Source organism: Gavia stellata, chromosome Z (genome assembly GCF_030936135.1).
Source record: "Gavia stellata isolate bGavSte3 chromosome Z, bGavSte3.hap2, whole genome shotgun sequence".
Classification (NCBI taxonomy): domain Eukaryota; kingdom Metazoa; phylum Chordata; class Aves; order Gaviiformes; family Gaviidae; genus Gavia; species Gavia stellata.
This window is the reverse complement of record NC_082637.1, coordinates 64,032,229-64,047,471: the sequence shown is the minus strand read 5'-3', so window position 1 is coordinate 64,047,471 and position 15,243 is coordinate 64,032,229. Positions and strand designations below refer to the sequence as shown.

Here is a 15,243-nt window from a genome sequence, read left to right as displayed (position 1 = left end):
CTGCATATTTGGACACACACGGGCACTTAGTGGATACGTACCCCCACACGCACAGCGTGTGTGTATGTGTGCGTGGGGCGGTCTGCGCCGGCCGGGGAGCCGTAACCGGCGCCCGGAGCCGTAACCGGCGCCCCCGCAGCTCCCTGCCGGGCCGCTCCGAGAGGAGGCGGCCGGGGCCGCCTCTGCCGCCGGGGCCGCCTCTGCCGCCGGGGCCGCGGGGCCCTGGAAGGCCGCTCTCCGCCGCCCCCAGCTCCCAGCTCGGCCGTGGGCGGCAGCAGCCCCGGGCGGCGGCCAGGCCGCGGAGCACCGCCCCTTCGCCTCCCCCGGGGGAGGTCAGGGGGGCGGTAGCGGAAGCTTCTCCCGCCCGGCGCCGCGTCCCGGAACCAGCCGCGCCGCCGCGTCCTGTCCTGTCCCAGCCCGGCCCTGCCACCTGCCGCCCCCGCCGGCAGCATGACGGCGCCCGCCTCCGCCTCCCGCAGGTGACACCTCGCGGGCCCTTCCGCCTCTGCCGCCTCCTATATGGGCCACCTGCTCTCGAAAGAGGCAAGCAGCCTGAGCCGGGACCGCCGCTGCCGCCGGGGGAGGAAGGTGCCGCCGCGCAGCCGGAGCTGCTTCCTGCGCGGGCCCTGCATGCTCTGCTTCATCGTGCACAGCGCCAGCCCGCCCGCCCCGGAGCAGCCCCTGCCCGCCGGGGACCCCCTGCTGCCACCGCCGCCCTACGCAGCTCTCGCCACCGCGGAGCAGCGCGCCACCCGTCGCCTCCTCCGCCTGCCGCCCGGCGCCTGGGAGCCCCGGGGCCGCTGCCAGCGCCTCCTCCTCTCGGGCCTGCTGCCTTCGCCGGTGCGGGGCCTCCTGGGGCCGGCCAGGCCGCCCGGCGAGGTCGCCTCCGAGATGGTGTGCAAGCGCAAGGGGGCCGGCCTGCCCTCCTGCCCGCCCTGCAAGCAGCCGCGCTGCGCGGCCGCCGCCGCCGCGGCGGAGCCCGAGGCCTCCGCCTGCCAGTGTCCGGAGGAGGCGCAGCTCTGCGCCCTGCCCGCCGCCGACGGCTGCGCGGCGGGCGGTGGGGGCGCGCCAGCCCGGGGCGCTGCCGGGGACAGCGGCGGCGGCGGGCAGCCCGCCTCGCCGCCGCCACCCCCCGCGCCGGAGGAGGAGGAGGAGGGGGAGAAAGAGAAGGAGAGGGGCGGCGAGGCGGGCTGCGAGGAGCCCCTGGAGCACCCCGGCGACTGCTGCCGAGAGCCGCTGCCGCCGCCGGCCCCGGACATTAACCAGCTGCCGCCCTCCATCCTCCTCAAGGTGGGTCGGGACAGGAGGGCGGGCGCGGCTCCTGCCTCCCCCCTGGGGCTGGGGGGGGGGGGGGGGGGGGGGGGTCGCGGAGGCCCGCGGCTGGGCCTGTCCCCGGGGGTGCCGAGTTCCCTGGGCGGGCTCGGTGGCGTGTGGGAGCCGGAGGCGGCCGGCCCTGCCCCGAGGGGGTCTCGCCACCTCCCGCCCGGCCTGGGGCCGCGCGTCCCTTCCCGTGCCGCCTCGCTTACCGGGCGCTTGGGAGATCGATAGGGTTGCGGGTGTGGTTTTTGTTTTTGTTTGGGTATTTTTTCCGCTTTGTTTTGGTTTGTCGTTGTAAACGGCGTGGTGAGTCATTAACTGACGGTGAAGACAGACCAAACTGCTCCAGAAGCTGCCCCGTAAAATTTTGACTCGTACCTGTTAACCTCCTAATGTGTCCTTCACAGGTAGCTTCTTACTTTTTCACTGATGGAGTACTCGGCAAGGGAGACATTCACTGTATTTGGTTGCTTCTGTGTAGGTCAGAACTACATAGACAAGTTCTCAATGTTGATTGGGGGAAAAAAATTGTATTACTGTGTATTTTGAGTCAGTTGCGGCTTTACGGGTTTCACCATCAGCCTGAGTGTTTGTAGCCCTCTTGAATGACATGCTTTCATAACCTCTTACTCTATATCTTCAATGAACAGTCTTGCTTTCTTTCCTGTCCCTTTTGCTGTCTTTTGGTTCCTTTAATTGCCGTTCTCTTTTGAGAACAACTTTTCATTTTTAAGCTACTCTGTTGATCTAGTCAGTATGCTGACTTTCTTCAGCTAAACCTTAGCTAAAAAGATGAGTCTGGCTGGAACTGAAGCCTGTGATATTTTCCATAGTTCGATGCGAGTGCGTCTTTAAATTTTGGGCAATAGGCTTTCAGTATTACAGCAGTTTACTCTGGGGTCAGATGGCTAAAGTTAAAGTAGGGCCTGTAATGGAGGAGCATGAGACAGATGACTCTTGGTGTTCTTCATATACTGCTAGTTGTACAGCCCCAATGTAGAAAGTACTTCCTTTACTCTTTGGTTGTCAAACAATAACAATGTACTTACCTGCCTGTCTTGCACATAAAATTAATTCTGTGGGGTTTTCAGTAGGTTTTTTTTTTTTGTTAGTTTTTTGGGTACACATGAATGTGTTAGTAAGGGTACGTCATGTGTCATAGATACACTATTCAAATTCCTTTCTGGCAAGTATTTAAAACTCAGGAACTATCATATCTGAATTAATCTCGTCTGTGATTGTGGAATTGAAGCTTTGTCTTGTAGCTCTTCTAAAAAATAATCTGGTTGCCACTATTATTGGAACATACTTTTTTCTTTGATATTCTGTTGTTTTAGGATTTGGAACCAGACTGACTTGATTAGTATGGCTTAAACACTTTTTCTGATCAATGTTATGAGTACTTTTCTGTGGTTACTTTAGCACTCTGTTTAACTTTTTCAAAAATACCAATCTGTATGTCCCCCACCTCCCCCAATGATTTTGTCTCTTTAGTCTCCCTGTAGTCCAGCTCCTTCTGCAATGTTTTTGAAAAAGCTTGCCTGTAATTCCAGCAGCTGGAAGCAATCTACTCACTTGTTGTTTTGGGTTTTTTTAAGTCACACACCCCTCCCCACCCCCCCAATTTGCCCTTCAATCCTTAGCTAGACTTATGGACTGAGTTGGTTGTTTTGTCTTTTTTTGGCGGGTTTTCTTTGGCTGCTTTCATAGCATCCTGTTCTGTTATGGGACTTTTAACTTCAGATTTCTGACCAGGCCTCTTGTTAACTGGATTATACAGGTGCCTAAAGGCCTTCGTATGCTGGGTTTTGATAGAGAGAGAATCTTGCAAATATAATCCTTTCTCCAAACATGCCATTTTATTATGAGAGGGTGGGAGACAAATATACCCAAAGTCTTTACTAAACTTTTCACGGTAGGTAGTGGAGACACAAACCTTAATATAAGGACAAGAGATTCCATCCTCAGAAGTCTCAGGAGCTGGACTTTTTTATGTTTCCTTCCCTTGATTCCCGCCTCTGTGACCTCCTGATGCAGTGGTGCTAGCGCAAGAGTGGCTATCACCCCTGTCTGTAAGTGGGCTGCAGACAAGCCCAAAGAAACGTTGTAGGAGCTCCTGAGTAATAGCTGGCCACTTAGAGGTGCCTGCCATGGGTTGCTCAGGTGCTGCTCTGTTGTGAAGCAGTTGTACACTATACCGTAAGTGAAGGATACGGGGCTGGATAGACGGGTTTGCCAGACTGAACTTGGTCTGCAGATTATCGGATGGGCCCTGCTGAATCGGGAAGTTTATAGTGCAGTGTGCCAGTTGATCCTGTTCCCCTGGCTGGGGAAGAAGTCACTTCATCAGTATGGGGCAGATAAAAGAACTGCGGTTCCACAGAAAAACAACCTGTAAGCTTGTTTGACCTTTTAATTTGGTCACTGAGATATGTATCAGAAAAAAGCATTACACAGTGGGCAAAATTTCATCTTTAAGCTTTGTAGATGAGGGTGATTACCTTTGACTAAAGGGTAATTTAAATCCATTCTCTTTGAAACCTGAGGGGAACTAAGGAACTATAGAGCAGTCAACTTGACTATAACTTAGACAAATGTATGAATGAAAAAAAAATAAAGGAGCTGTTTGTAAGCATGCGGTGCAGAAGATTACAAAATCTTGTGCTATGTATCACTAAGTTTTCAAAACTTGGTGCTGTGTATCACAAATCTGTGCCTATTGCAGTTTAACTGTTATTTATTTCTGGAAAGCAGAAATAAATCTTCCTGTTGTATCTGTTACCTATTTGCAGTGCTGCTGTTTAATCAAAAAAGTTAAAAGGTGTAAAATGGTTTGCAGACCGAGTGAACTTAGTAATGGCTGATTCAAACACTTCAGATTTCCTTTTGAGCTGTATTAACAGGAACTGTGCGACATGGAAAGTAAGTTCTCTGCCGTGCTTGGTGCTTTTAAAGCCTCTGCTAGAGTACTGCATTAGGTTGTGGACACTGGGGTCTCCTTAAAAAAGCCCACAAACTGGAGAGGCATCAAAGGAGAGCTAGGGGTGGTGGAGACATGGCCTGTGATGGCAGTTGGAAGATTCTGTTCAAACTGAATGATAATTCTATTCAGAAATAAGACTGAGATATGCACTCTTTTGTTATGAGAAAATTGATAAAAAGTTCGACTGTGTTCCTGTCCTTTGCCAAATAGAAAGAAATAATAAGCTTAATTTGATGTGAAGGAAATTTACGTGAAATACTTGGAAAACAACACTGTGTGAGAACATTTAAGTCTTGGCAAAGGTGGTTTCCTGTCTCTGGGGAGGAGTTGGGATTTTTATTTATTCTTTTTTTAACAACAAGGGGATGTCCTTATCAGGGATGTTCAAGGTGTGCTTGAACTTTCTTCAAAACAGAGAAGGGTCTAGGATAGATGACCTTTTGGCTGTCTCCTCTTGCAGTTTGCTGCTTTTATGAAGCATGAGCACATGCTGCTCTGTCTGCAGCAGAGACCCTGTCGGTTTTAGCTTAGCGCTAATGCACTCTGAAGGGACCATAAGTGTGTGTGCATTTTATTTAACTTGTGTTTTTCATAAATTTATTATTATTATTATTTGAGGCACTACTGGCTCCTCTTCTTGCATCTTTACTCAACTTTTTTTACTTATTTTTCTCATTCTTCCTTTGCTGTAATAACTTACATGTTTGCTTTTGTTGTTGTAGTAACTTATATGTTTGCTTTTGATAAAGTTGATACTAGTCCTGCATTTAAGATTATCTGAGTGATACGAAGCAGGTTTGATAGACCAGAGCTAGAACTTCCATTTTGCCTTCTGACTTTTGAACTCTGGCACTTATTTTTAATAAACTGAAAAGACTGGATATACATGTTATAGTTGCACTGTCATTTTTTTTTTTCTGGCCTAGTCAAGAGGCAGAGGCATCAAAATACATCATTTGGATTGGACTTCACAAGTTCATGGAGTCACTGTTGTAATACCATCTTTCTTTCCTTATGCTGGTGTTCCCATCAATTTATCCTGTCTATGAGTTTGTGTTGAGCCTTACTTCAGCTACAGCACTGAGAAGAATGGAAAGGGTTTTGAAACTTTGTGACAGATGCAGGGAGGCAAAATGTTCTTTTCTTTCAATCTGAATTGTTCTGCTGAACTCATTTTTCTATAGCAATGGGTAACATAGCAACATTGATTTTTTTATTTTTTTTTTTTTTCATGAAGCTCACTGTCACCCTGTGATTGCAGTAGGGAAATGAACGAGCTTTAACTTCACTGTGCTGTTGCTGAGCTTCTGGAAGTGCAGCTGAGGGGCACAGTTTGAAGTAAAGTTGTGCCAGTAGACTAATAACAAAAGCAAAGATAGTATATGGACATTATTTCAACAAAAGTTCTGAAAGATGTCCTGATATATCTTGTGATTTGTTGCAGAATTTTAAAAATAAGTGGGTATTTTGCTTTTCACAGGTGTGTGTGAAAAGGTGGCTTTCGTGTAAGCATGTAGGTTTTCACATTACAGAATGAGTTACATGATGGAGGAGACAAATGTCATAGAATGGAATTTCTGCTTTTCCCGAAGGCAGATAGATGCCTTGACACTCACCCCCCATGGCTGATAAAACTTCTCTGAATGTTGTTTAGGTGTTGCTTGGCTTGGTCTCCATCCCTGAAACTATGTGTTATTGCATGGAGAAAACTAATAGATTACAAGTTGCGCAGTGTTTTAACGCAGAGTAAATGAAATGTAACTCCTGCTTTCATTTTCTGTTCATTTATTTGTTTCTCTTGTTAGGGTGCCTGACCTGTGTATGATCTTTCACAAATTTTGGTATGTTTTAGTGTCTCTGTTTTTAAACTGTTGTGGTGATTCATCTTATTTCCAAGAACTTATTAAGATGTGCTAATGTTCTTTGCGCATGCTTGTTAGTGTCCCCGGGGGTCTTCAGATGAAGGCTCATACTCTTCTTCACCGTGTTCGCTGATAGACGCAAGACTAGCTCAGTCCTGGGATCACGTATATCATGTCCTTCAAGGCTGGTTTTGTACACATCTTGCAACTTTCTTATCTTCATGGTTCCGTGCATCTGCTCTGCCAAGGCTGTCTAAAGTGAGATCACCCCGGAGCTCCCTGTCTATTGACTATTCCAACTGTTTCTAAATTACGAAAGATTTCTTTCTTTGATTTGGTTACATCTATTGAGCAATAGCTCTAATTGTCCGGCTGCTGGAATTGATACAGGTATCAGCAGGAACTCAAGTTTGCTACTGCTTTTAGTAACCTAAAATTGCTGAGAATCATTAGGCCGTCATCTTTTCTAATGCTTAGAATTACACTTTGCAGTAGGAACATCAAATGCCAAATTACCACTTACTATTTAGTGCTTTTTCTCTGCTTGACTGGAGGCGATGGTATTTTTTGGGTGCTGGTCACAGCCACCTCCGTGCTCTGTCTGTGGATTCACCAGTACAGATGAAGAACTGCGGGGAGGAAGCAGGCATTGATTGTTTCATCCGCACTTCCGTCTGCCTGTGTTCAACTGATTCCCTAATAAGAAATATAGATTGACTCTGGTAATGGTCAAGCAAAGGCCTGCAGGAAAACAGTGTTCATGCACAATCCTTCAGCACTGCAAGGAGTCTTACATAAGAGATTGTGTGTTTTTCATAGCTAGAAGAAGAAGATGGGAGTGATAAATCTTGCAAGCATTTACAGAAGGTGGTGAATTTGATTTTTTTTTTTAAATTTGGTTTTCCCCTTATTATATTTGGCAGATATTTTAGCAATAATCAGACAACTCCCCTTCACCAAGGGGTCTTATAGGATTATACATATTTAAAACTGCTAAGCTAAGCCATCCCCTAGAACAAGGGCGCAGTAATGGTTGTTATTGTTGACAGTTGATTGTCTAGTCTGTTCTAAAGACCACCAGTGATGGAAATTCTGTAAGTTACCAGGTATTATATTCCAATGCTTCATTACCCTTAGTTGGAGACTAATTGTTCTACCCACCACAAAGAAGATGCAAGTGTGGTTCTCTCTGGTTTGTTTACCTGCTTTGCCCTCCCTTTTCCTTGGTTAAGCAGTCCTAGTCTTTTCTTTGAATGTTTTCATGTTTTCTAGACCTCAGTGCTTTCGTATGAACACTTTCCAGTGTTTTCAGATTTTCTTGAGCACGTTGCCTGAGATTGGCTATGGTGCTTCTACTTAGTACTTGATGTCCTCATCAGTTCAGTGGAGGACTGTTTCATGTTTTGCAGTCTGTATTCTTGTGTAGGTATCTTAATGCTATGATTGCCTTTTTTCATTATAGGATGACGTGTAGATAAAGTTCGTTTGTGGTTACAAGGTACCTTCATATGTAACTCTTGACAGAACTTCTTGTTATATTTTTTAACAACAGTACTTCTGAGGAAGGGCTGAACATAATAAATATAACAGCAATTTATGAGCCTGCCATATAGTTACAGTTTATTCTTTTTTGCAGGCGGCTCTAGTGCTCAAAACCTTGGGGTATAAAATGCCCCCTTCCCACAAGACTGATGTTTTAGTACCTTTATGACTCTTCTTTTCAATTCAGTTAAGAAATAAAAGGAAAGGTTTTTCTATTTAAATCAGAACAGAATGAAAACACTTTTTAAATGGCTTGCAAATATCATTGAGCTAATATTTGTATTTGTAATTCTTTAGGTATGCCATCTCAGATGCACATTTGAAATTTGGCCTAAGAAATGAGTACCTAAGTAGAATACATTCTGTTGTTGGTTGTGCTAGTGTGACGACTTAATATTGTCAGCTGTTGTGGGATGAAGGTTTTTTTGTTACTGTCCTTGACTAATCAAGTTGGGAGCCAGTTCCAGAACTGTGTATTGCAATGCATGCTAATACTTTCCTATCTTTTACAGGATGGGTTAGTAATAAAATATTTCTTTCTCTAAAATATGATTACTTCTGACAAATAGTATTTTTTTTCCCTTTCTTTACAGATATTTTCCAATTTATCCCTGAATGAGCGTTGCCTTTCAGCGTCATTAGTCTGTAAATATTGGCGTGACCTCTGTTTAGATTTTCAGTTTTGGAAGCAACTGGATCTCAGTAGTCGTCAACAGGTATGCAGGTATTACTGTGGAAAAATTGTGTTTTAATGACTCAGAATTTGTTCTCAGAACTTGTATTCTTGATCAAAGGTAAACAAAAGAAACCCATAAAATGGTGGTGTCTGTGCTTTCAGGGATTTTTCTACTAGAGGCTGAAAATATCTGGACCCTTAGATTAACTCCTTTGAATGTAGCTCCTTTTGACAGAGATCAGTTGTTAAACAGTGGGAGGACAAGTGCTGTTTGAAATGGATTGTGGGTTACCTGTCTCGGGTCTGCATCAGGTAGTGGTAGTTCCATTCATAAGAACTATCAGATCTCATATTAATTGAAAGATGTACGTGAGCTTTTCTGAGGATGCTCTAGTTTGAAGAATGGTCACCTAACTGGTGCTTGCCCTGTTTGTTTTAACAAATTTTCTTGTAATTTTTCTTCAGCTGATATGGCTCCTACTGATTAGAAGACAGATTGTGTCTTTTTAGGCCTTTAGCTGATACTAGAATTAAATGTCTGGGATTCATGGTTTTCATTTAGTGAGACCTTTACAGAGCCTACCTAGCCCTAGACTGCTCAGGGTAGCTTTCCTCCTTGGAAAACTTTAAGGGATGCCTGTGTTGTTTGGCCACCCTCTTTAGGCTTCTTGTTACTTAATTACTTGCAGAGGTTTATAAAACAATTTCTTGAGAGTTTCATGAAAATGTAGGATGCAGGGCAACAACCATGGGAGTGTCCCATTTGAAGAAGCAGCAACATGAACTCATCTATGTTGGACATAAAGAATGTACACGTGATATTATTTTCAGATCACCAATTCATAAGAAAGCATGCAAGTTCTCTTGCTTCTAGAGTTACTAGTTAACATATTTCTGAAATGCTATGGAAAAGTTACATATAGCAGATTGTCTGATTTTTCTCAAGTGACTCCAAAGCACACTCAGACCATCTTTTTGCTCTGTAGGCACTATGTGTCAAATCAGTTTTTCTTCTTCATTGTCTTGAGATGTAGCCTTATTTCTACTACAAAGTTTTTTTAATGGTTTTGCTTATTAGGTATGTTGGGATCTCACTAAAGTTTGTCAGTTATGGCATTGCCCTAAGAAACCTATCTTGACAATTTTTTATTGCGTTTCTAAACCAATATTAAGCACAAATGTTATCTTTCTCAGTAGGGAGGGTTTGGTGGTTTCGTGGTTTTTTTTGGTTATTGCTGGTTGTTTTTTTTTTTTTGCGGGGGGATGGGGGTTGATTGGTTTATTTGTTCAGGCATTGTTTGCAGTTTTTGGTGTGAGGTGTGGTGGGTTTTTTGTTTTTTTTTTTTGTTTTTTTTTTTTTGCAATTTGTCATGTTTTCTAGCTAACAGCTGCCTGATGAAATAGCAAGAAGAAAGATTAGACTTGCTACTAATGGAAAACAAATTGAATGCAGCAAAGACAGTGTTTGTTTCTCAACTGTGTAAGAGAAAAAGAAAAGGGGTTTGTGTTGCTCTCTTGCCCTCTCCGGGCTTAAAGCTAAATCTCATCTGTGCTATGTGTTGGATAAGTATTCCTGAATGGTTTTATTAGAAGGACTTTCGTCATATGTCACCTCAGGTTTCTTGAAACTAAACTTTTAAAGTGAGGGAGTTCTATGCATTGTGTCTTACCTGCATTGGTTTTGTTTGTTTTATTTTAACTTACAAGCTTGAGCATGAAGAATATCTTATGTTTCTTACCTGCTTCGTAGGACTGGCTTTTCTTAAAATTATTGGCATGTTAGCTAACTACAATGTGTACAGGTACAAAATGGATAGAATCTTTTCTTCGAAGGAGCTCTGGAAAAATAGGACATATATCTGATTTAATGGTCTTTCATAGACTAACACTTAAAATGTGCAAGTATTCTGTTTTAAAACTGAGGAAAAATAACAGGAGGAAACTTCTGGGTTTTAATTAGCTTTTTTCCTGTTAGTGTTCTTTCCTTCTCATTGGTTTCGTTCACTGCTACCTTAGGTGACTGTTTTCCATTGTTAAGAAGCCTGTTGTTACCTGCATCACTGTAGTATCTGTCTGCTGGCACCTGACTTTGGATAATTACCAAAGCCTGAGTAAAAACCTGTTGCATTTCAGAGACATATAAACTGTTTACTTCTCTGTAAATGCTACCTTAGGTATGTAAGTAGAGTGCTGCTATAGAAGGGCAAGCAAATCCTTTTGTTCCAAAGGATGAAGAATTCTTTGTCTAAAATATGAAGAGGACTATTAACTGTTATTCTCTCCAAGTGTTGGATCAGAATTCTTTAAAGATAACTAAAACTGATGATACCAGTATGCTCTTATCTTGGAAAACAAACCTTTTCATTCTCCCAATAGCTTATAGAAGAGCATCTTACAAATAGTAGTTTTTGTGCTAATGAAATTAAGATGTTTATGAAAAAAGTTAAATTTGAATATTTGGATTTTCTTTGCAGGTCACTGATGAGCTGTTGGAAAAGATAGCATCAAGAAGCCAGAATATTACTGAAATTAATATTTCTGATTGTCGCAATGTATCTGATACAGGAGTATGCATATTAGCAATTAAATGTCCTGGACTCCTAAGGTATACTGCCTACAGGTGTAAACAGCTTTCTGACACCTCTATTATTGCAGTTGCCTCTCAGTGTCCTCTTCTTCAGAAAGTGCATGTAGGCAATCAAGACAGACTGACTGATGAAGGCCTAAAGCAGGTAACCATCCATTCCACAAATTTCTTTTGTAAATGTAGTATCTTTCAACTTCTTACCAAGTGCAAAAAGGGACATGGAAGAAGGTACCCTCTTCTAGAATATGATTAAAATCAGATGACCTCCTCTACTTTGAAAATTGCTTTATGGACATATTTTCTTGGTGCAGTAAATTCTGTTCTTTAGAGACTGTAAATATTTAAATCCAGGGATTAAATGTTCCCTTTTATAATGAAATCTCCAGTTTGACATCCTGTACTTCACCTCTGGCTGATTGAGTTTTCCTGACCTTAGTTGCTATTTGGAAACAGTGTTTAAGTAACTCTTTCTTTTTTTTTTTTTGTATCATGAAAGCTGAAGGTGACTGAGATCTTTATTTGTTAGGCGTGCAGGAAGGTTTCATCAACTCTCTCTCTCTTGTGTTAAAAGATCATTTAGGATAAGCTCTGAAGTAGTTATGTTAAATATGCTGTCAATGGTCTAGCATGTAGGCATTGTTAGCTACTTATATATACGCCCAATAAATAACCTAGTTCATATGTGCTGCTCTTAGCTCCATTTTCCTGACTGTAGTTAGCAACTTCATTTTGTCATGTATATAATTATAATCTTTCTTGTTTGTGTATAGCACTTACAAGACCAGTAAAAACAGATAATTTTGGGGGGAGGGGGGGCGGAGCAGAAAGAAAACTTAACTCCCAACTCTCCAGTTCATTCAAATCCTGTTGTTTTTTTTCCCTTTATTCTTAAATATTTGCTTTGATTTCATTAATTGCAGTTGGGTTCAAAATGCAGAGAATTGAAAGACATTCATTTTGGGCAATGTTACAAGATCTCAGATGAAGGAATGATCATTATAGCTAAAGGCTGTCTGAAGTTGCAAAGAATATATATGCAAGAAAACAAATTAGTAAGTACATGTAATGATTTTTTTTTTTTCCCCACAGCACTTTCATTGTCAAAGCTTTCTCTTGCTTTGTGTCCATTTAAAACTTTCTTCTGAATAGCTGCTTTTTGGCAGTGAATTGCTTAAAAATGTTCTCTACCTGTGAATATTTAAGTTCTACAGAGATAGCTCAGGAGGTGACTCAAAGTACAAGTTAAGCTTATGCTATTCCAGATACATGTTAAGTTTTGGTTTTGATGAGACATTGCAGGAGTAATTGTTTGGGAGATGCCTGATTTGTGTAGGAAAATACTCTATACTGAATGTTTCTTTTGTTTACACCAGTATGTTTTTCTACAGTAAGAAGTGCAAACTTCTCTAAACCAAAAGATTTTTGGAGGATGGGCTCTTGACTACAGATCATACAGTCTGATAATCTTTTCTTGAAATACGTCACTTTCTCAGCAGGATGCAGTAGAGTAGTGTGCCTGTGTTAGTAGAAGGAAGTTGTTGAGGAATAATAAAACTATCTTGTGTCCTAATTTTAAGCATCTCTGAAATGATGGTTTCTAATGTTGAAAGCTAGTATCTACTAAATGGTATAATAGAACCCTGGCTTTAATTTTTTTATTTTTTATTTTTTCTTGCAAGTAAGTAGAGAAATTTGCTTGCAGTTGAATTCTTAGCTATAAGCTAATGTCAGGGTTATAACCTTCAGTTAAACTGCTGAACTGGAACAAATAAATTGTGTTTTTAAGAAAACAGTGTACCTTGTACTCAGAGTCATTTGATATTTGGCTTCAAATAGACAAACAGATACTAATGCATAAGATGGTTCATTTGAGAAAGGTTTCTGTTTTTTTTTAAAAAAAGCCATTTAGTGGTTTTGATCAGAATTGTAGGAAGTTGAGAAATAGGAGATAACGGCCAAAACTGAGATCTCAGAATAGTTCAAATGCAGGAAAAAAGCGTATGTCCCCTCCTCCTGTATCAAAACAGAACCTTGAGTACTGTCAAAATTAGCCCTTGTAATATTTATCTTAATACATGGAAAAATTTCTAATTAAAAAAAAGAAAGAGAAATGACAATTCCAAGAAGCCTGGAAGGTAACCATACTCCTGCAAAAATTAACTGGAGAAAGGTAGGGAAATACAAAGTATTACTTATCCTTGAATGAAAGAGGGAAAACTTGTTCATATTCAAGGTTTGCATAATTGTATATGAAAGGTTACTTAATTCTACATGAAAATTACTGTACATATAAATACCTGCATGAATATACGATCATCGCAGAATATGTGGGTAAGGTGTTAATTTGGCCTTCCTTATAGATATGTCCTGTGCTTCTTGCCATCGAAGATTTTATTCTCTTTATAGTCTGAAATGTAACCTAAGAAGTTGACGTTACAATTGTTAGCACTTCAAAGTTCTGTGATTTTTATTATTTGAAATGTCATCTAAGTTCTCAGTTGAAATTGGACATAGGAATTATCTTCTTGTTTTTAAGACAATCATGTTCTTCATTTGCACTTTATTCAGTTGCCTTCATTATTGGAAATTTAACATTAAGTTTTCATTGGAAATAAGACAAAAACATCTACTCTCAAATGAGTAGGAAGCGTCTTTTAATTATTTCATCATTTCTGAAAATTTGTCAAGTAACTTATCAAAACTAACCCTTTGCACAATTTTTCATGAATGTAGGTTTTTTTAAATGTCTAATTTTATTTAAAGCTGCTGCCCAATCTTAATTTTTCAAGAAAAAATAAACTGTGGCAAAGTTGGTTTAGCTTTGTGAAGTCCAAATTCAGCTCCTTAAATTTTGGTCTAGAAATGTGAATGCGAAATAAGTTGTAAAGCTGTTATGAACTCCAGGGTGTTGAATCTTTAGAATAGAATAACACCTGAATGATTCCACTAGATGACAAAGCTGCAGAAACTGGTGTGCTTTCTCCTTGCTAGGGCTAAGAGACTTGCAAATCTTGCTGAGAGTGTAATTTTGTGTGATGAACCAAGACAACTTGTAAGAAGTTCTCACGCAGTTGTAAAATAAGAAAATTTTCACCTTCCAAGAAAAAAAAAGATAGGAATTGTTTAATGCCACCGAATTAGCTTGAGAGGGAGTATTGGTTGGTGGCAAATGATAATCCACTGTTTGATTTGTCAAATTCTGTGCATTACCTTTGTTTTTAAGACTGCCTTCTAAAATAAAACCACTGTCAATATTTGCTGTGGCACATCCTACTTCCTACTCTTTTGGTGAAGAAGGTGGTTTGGGGAAATACATGTGTTTGAATACTTACTTACTTTGAAAACATTCTCTGAAATCAAAATACTCTGTGGCAAGAAAAGTGTACTTGACACATGAGGGCTTGGTTTGTGTATTTCAAGTTCATAGATTGTCAGTCTGCTGTAGGAAGGGGCCCCCCGGCCCCCCTTTTTGAACAATTTCTGTAGCTTCTCTGTAAATGCTGTAGATAGAGTCTATGTGTTTTGTTTTTTATTTTCTTGTTTCATCCTTTTTCAGAGGTGCTCAAAATCATGTGACTCTTACAGGCAATTTCTATTAATTTCAAACCATGTAGTCTGCTCTAGATGGTCCATCATGGCTGGGTTTTCATGTAGGCTTGTCTCAGACTAATAGATATTATACCTCAAAAATACATCTATACAGAGGCAACCAGCAGCTAAATAATGCCTTTGTGAGTTTTAATTTACAGTGAAATGTGGATCAGGCAACACAGTTCAGTTGCTTCATCTGTTGCTAAGTAACTCCATTAGCAGACTGCTGAGCAGAAACAGAGAAAGAAGAATTTATGTTCTGATTGTTTAATATACCAGGCAATTCACAGAAAAATAGATGCTTTCCTTTCTTTGAAATGCTGATTATATCATGGTAATAAGTGAAAGCTGCAAATAATAAACGGGTGCAAAGGATGTGTGAGGAAAAAGTTAACATCGCAAGGCTAACTTAACAACACAAGGTTGTTGTTTGCATAACTGTTTATGATTTGTATCTCTTCAAAATATGCTTATTTTTCCTTTGTCCTTTGAGTGGAAGAGTAATTCTATGCAAAGCCTCTTTTTTGCAGCATACTGGCCGAATTGGGAACCTAGTGAAAAAATAAAACAAAATTGCAGGACTTACAAAGTGTGCCAGTATGTTGAGTTGTCTTTCCTTACCTGTCCCCAGACAGTCTGATTCAATCAAACAATCTCACAGAAATTCAGTGTAAATGGAAGAACA

The 15,243-nt window shown here is 41.3% G+C and overlaps 1 protein-coding gene across 1 annotated transcript in view; it reads left to right on the top strand.

Moving 5' to 3' along the window:
- The first annotated feature begins 519 nt into the window (after nt 1-519).
- Nucleotides 520-15,243, top strand: part of FBXL17 (F-box and leucine rich repeat protein 17) — a 297,712-nt gene continuing 282,988 nt past the window's right edge. Inside the window, exons 1-4 of the mRNA XM_059833826.1 lie at nt 520-1,290; nt 8,298-8,420; nt 10,855-11,112; nt 11,888-12,019. Of these exons, the coding sequence (XP_059689809.1) occupies nt 520-1,290; nt 8,298-8,420; nt 10,855-11,112; nt 11,888-12,019 (1,284 nt within the window). The remainder of the gene's footprint in view (nt 1,291-8,297; nt 8,421-10,854; nt 11,113-11,887; nt 12,020-15,243) is intronic.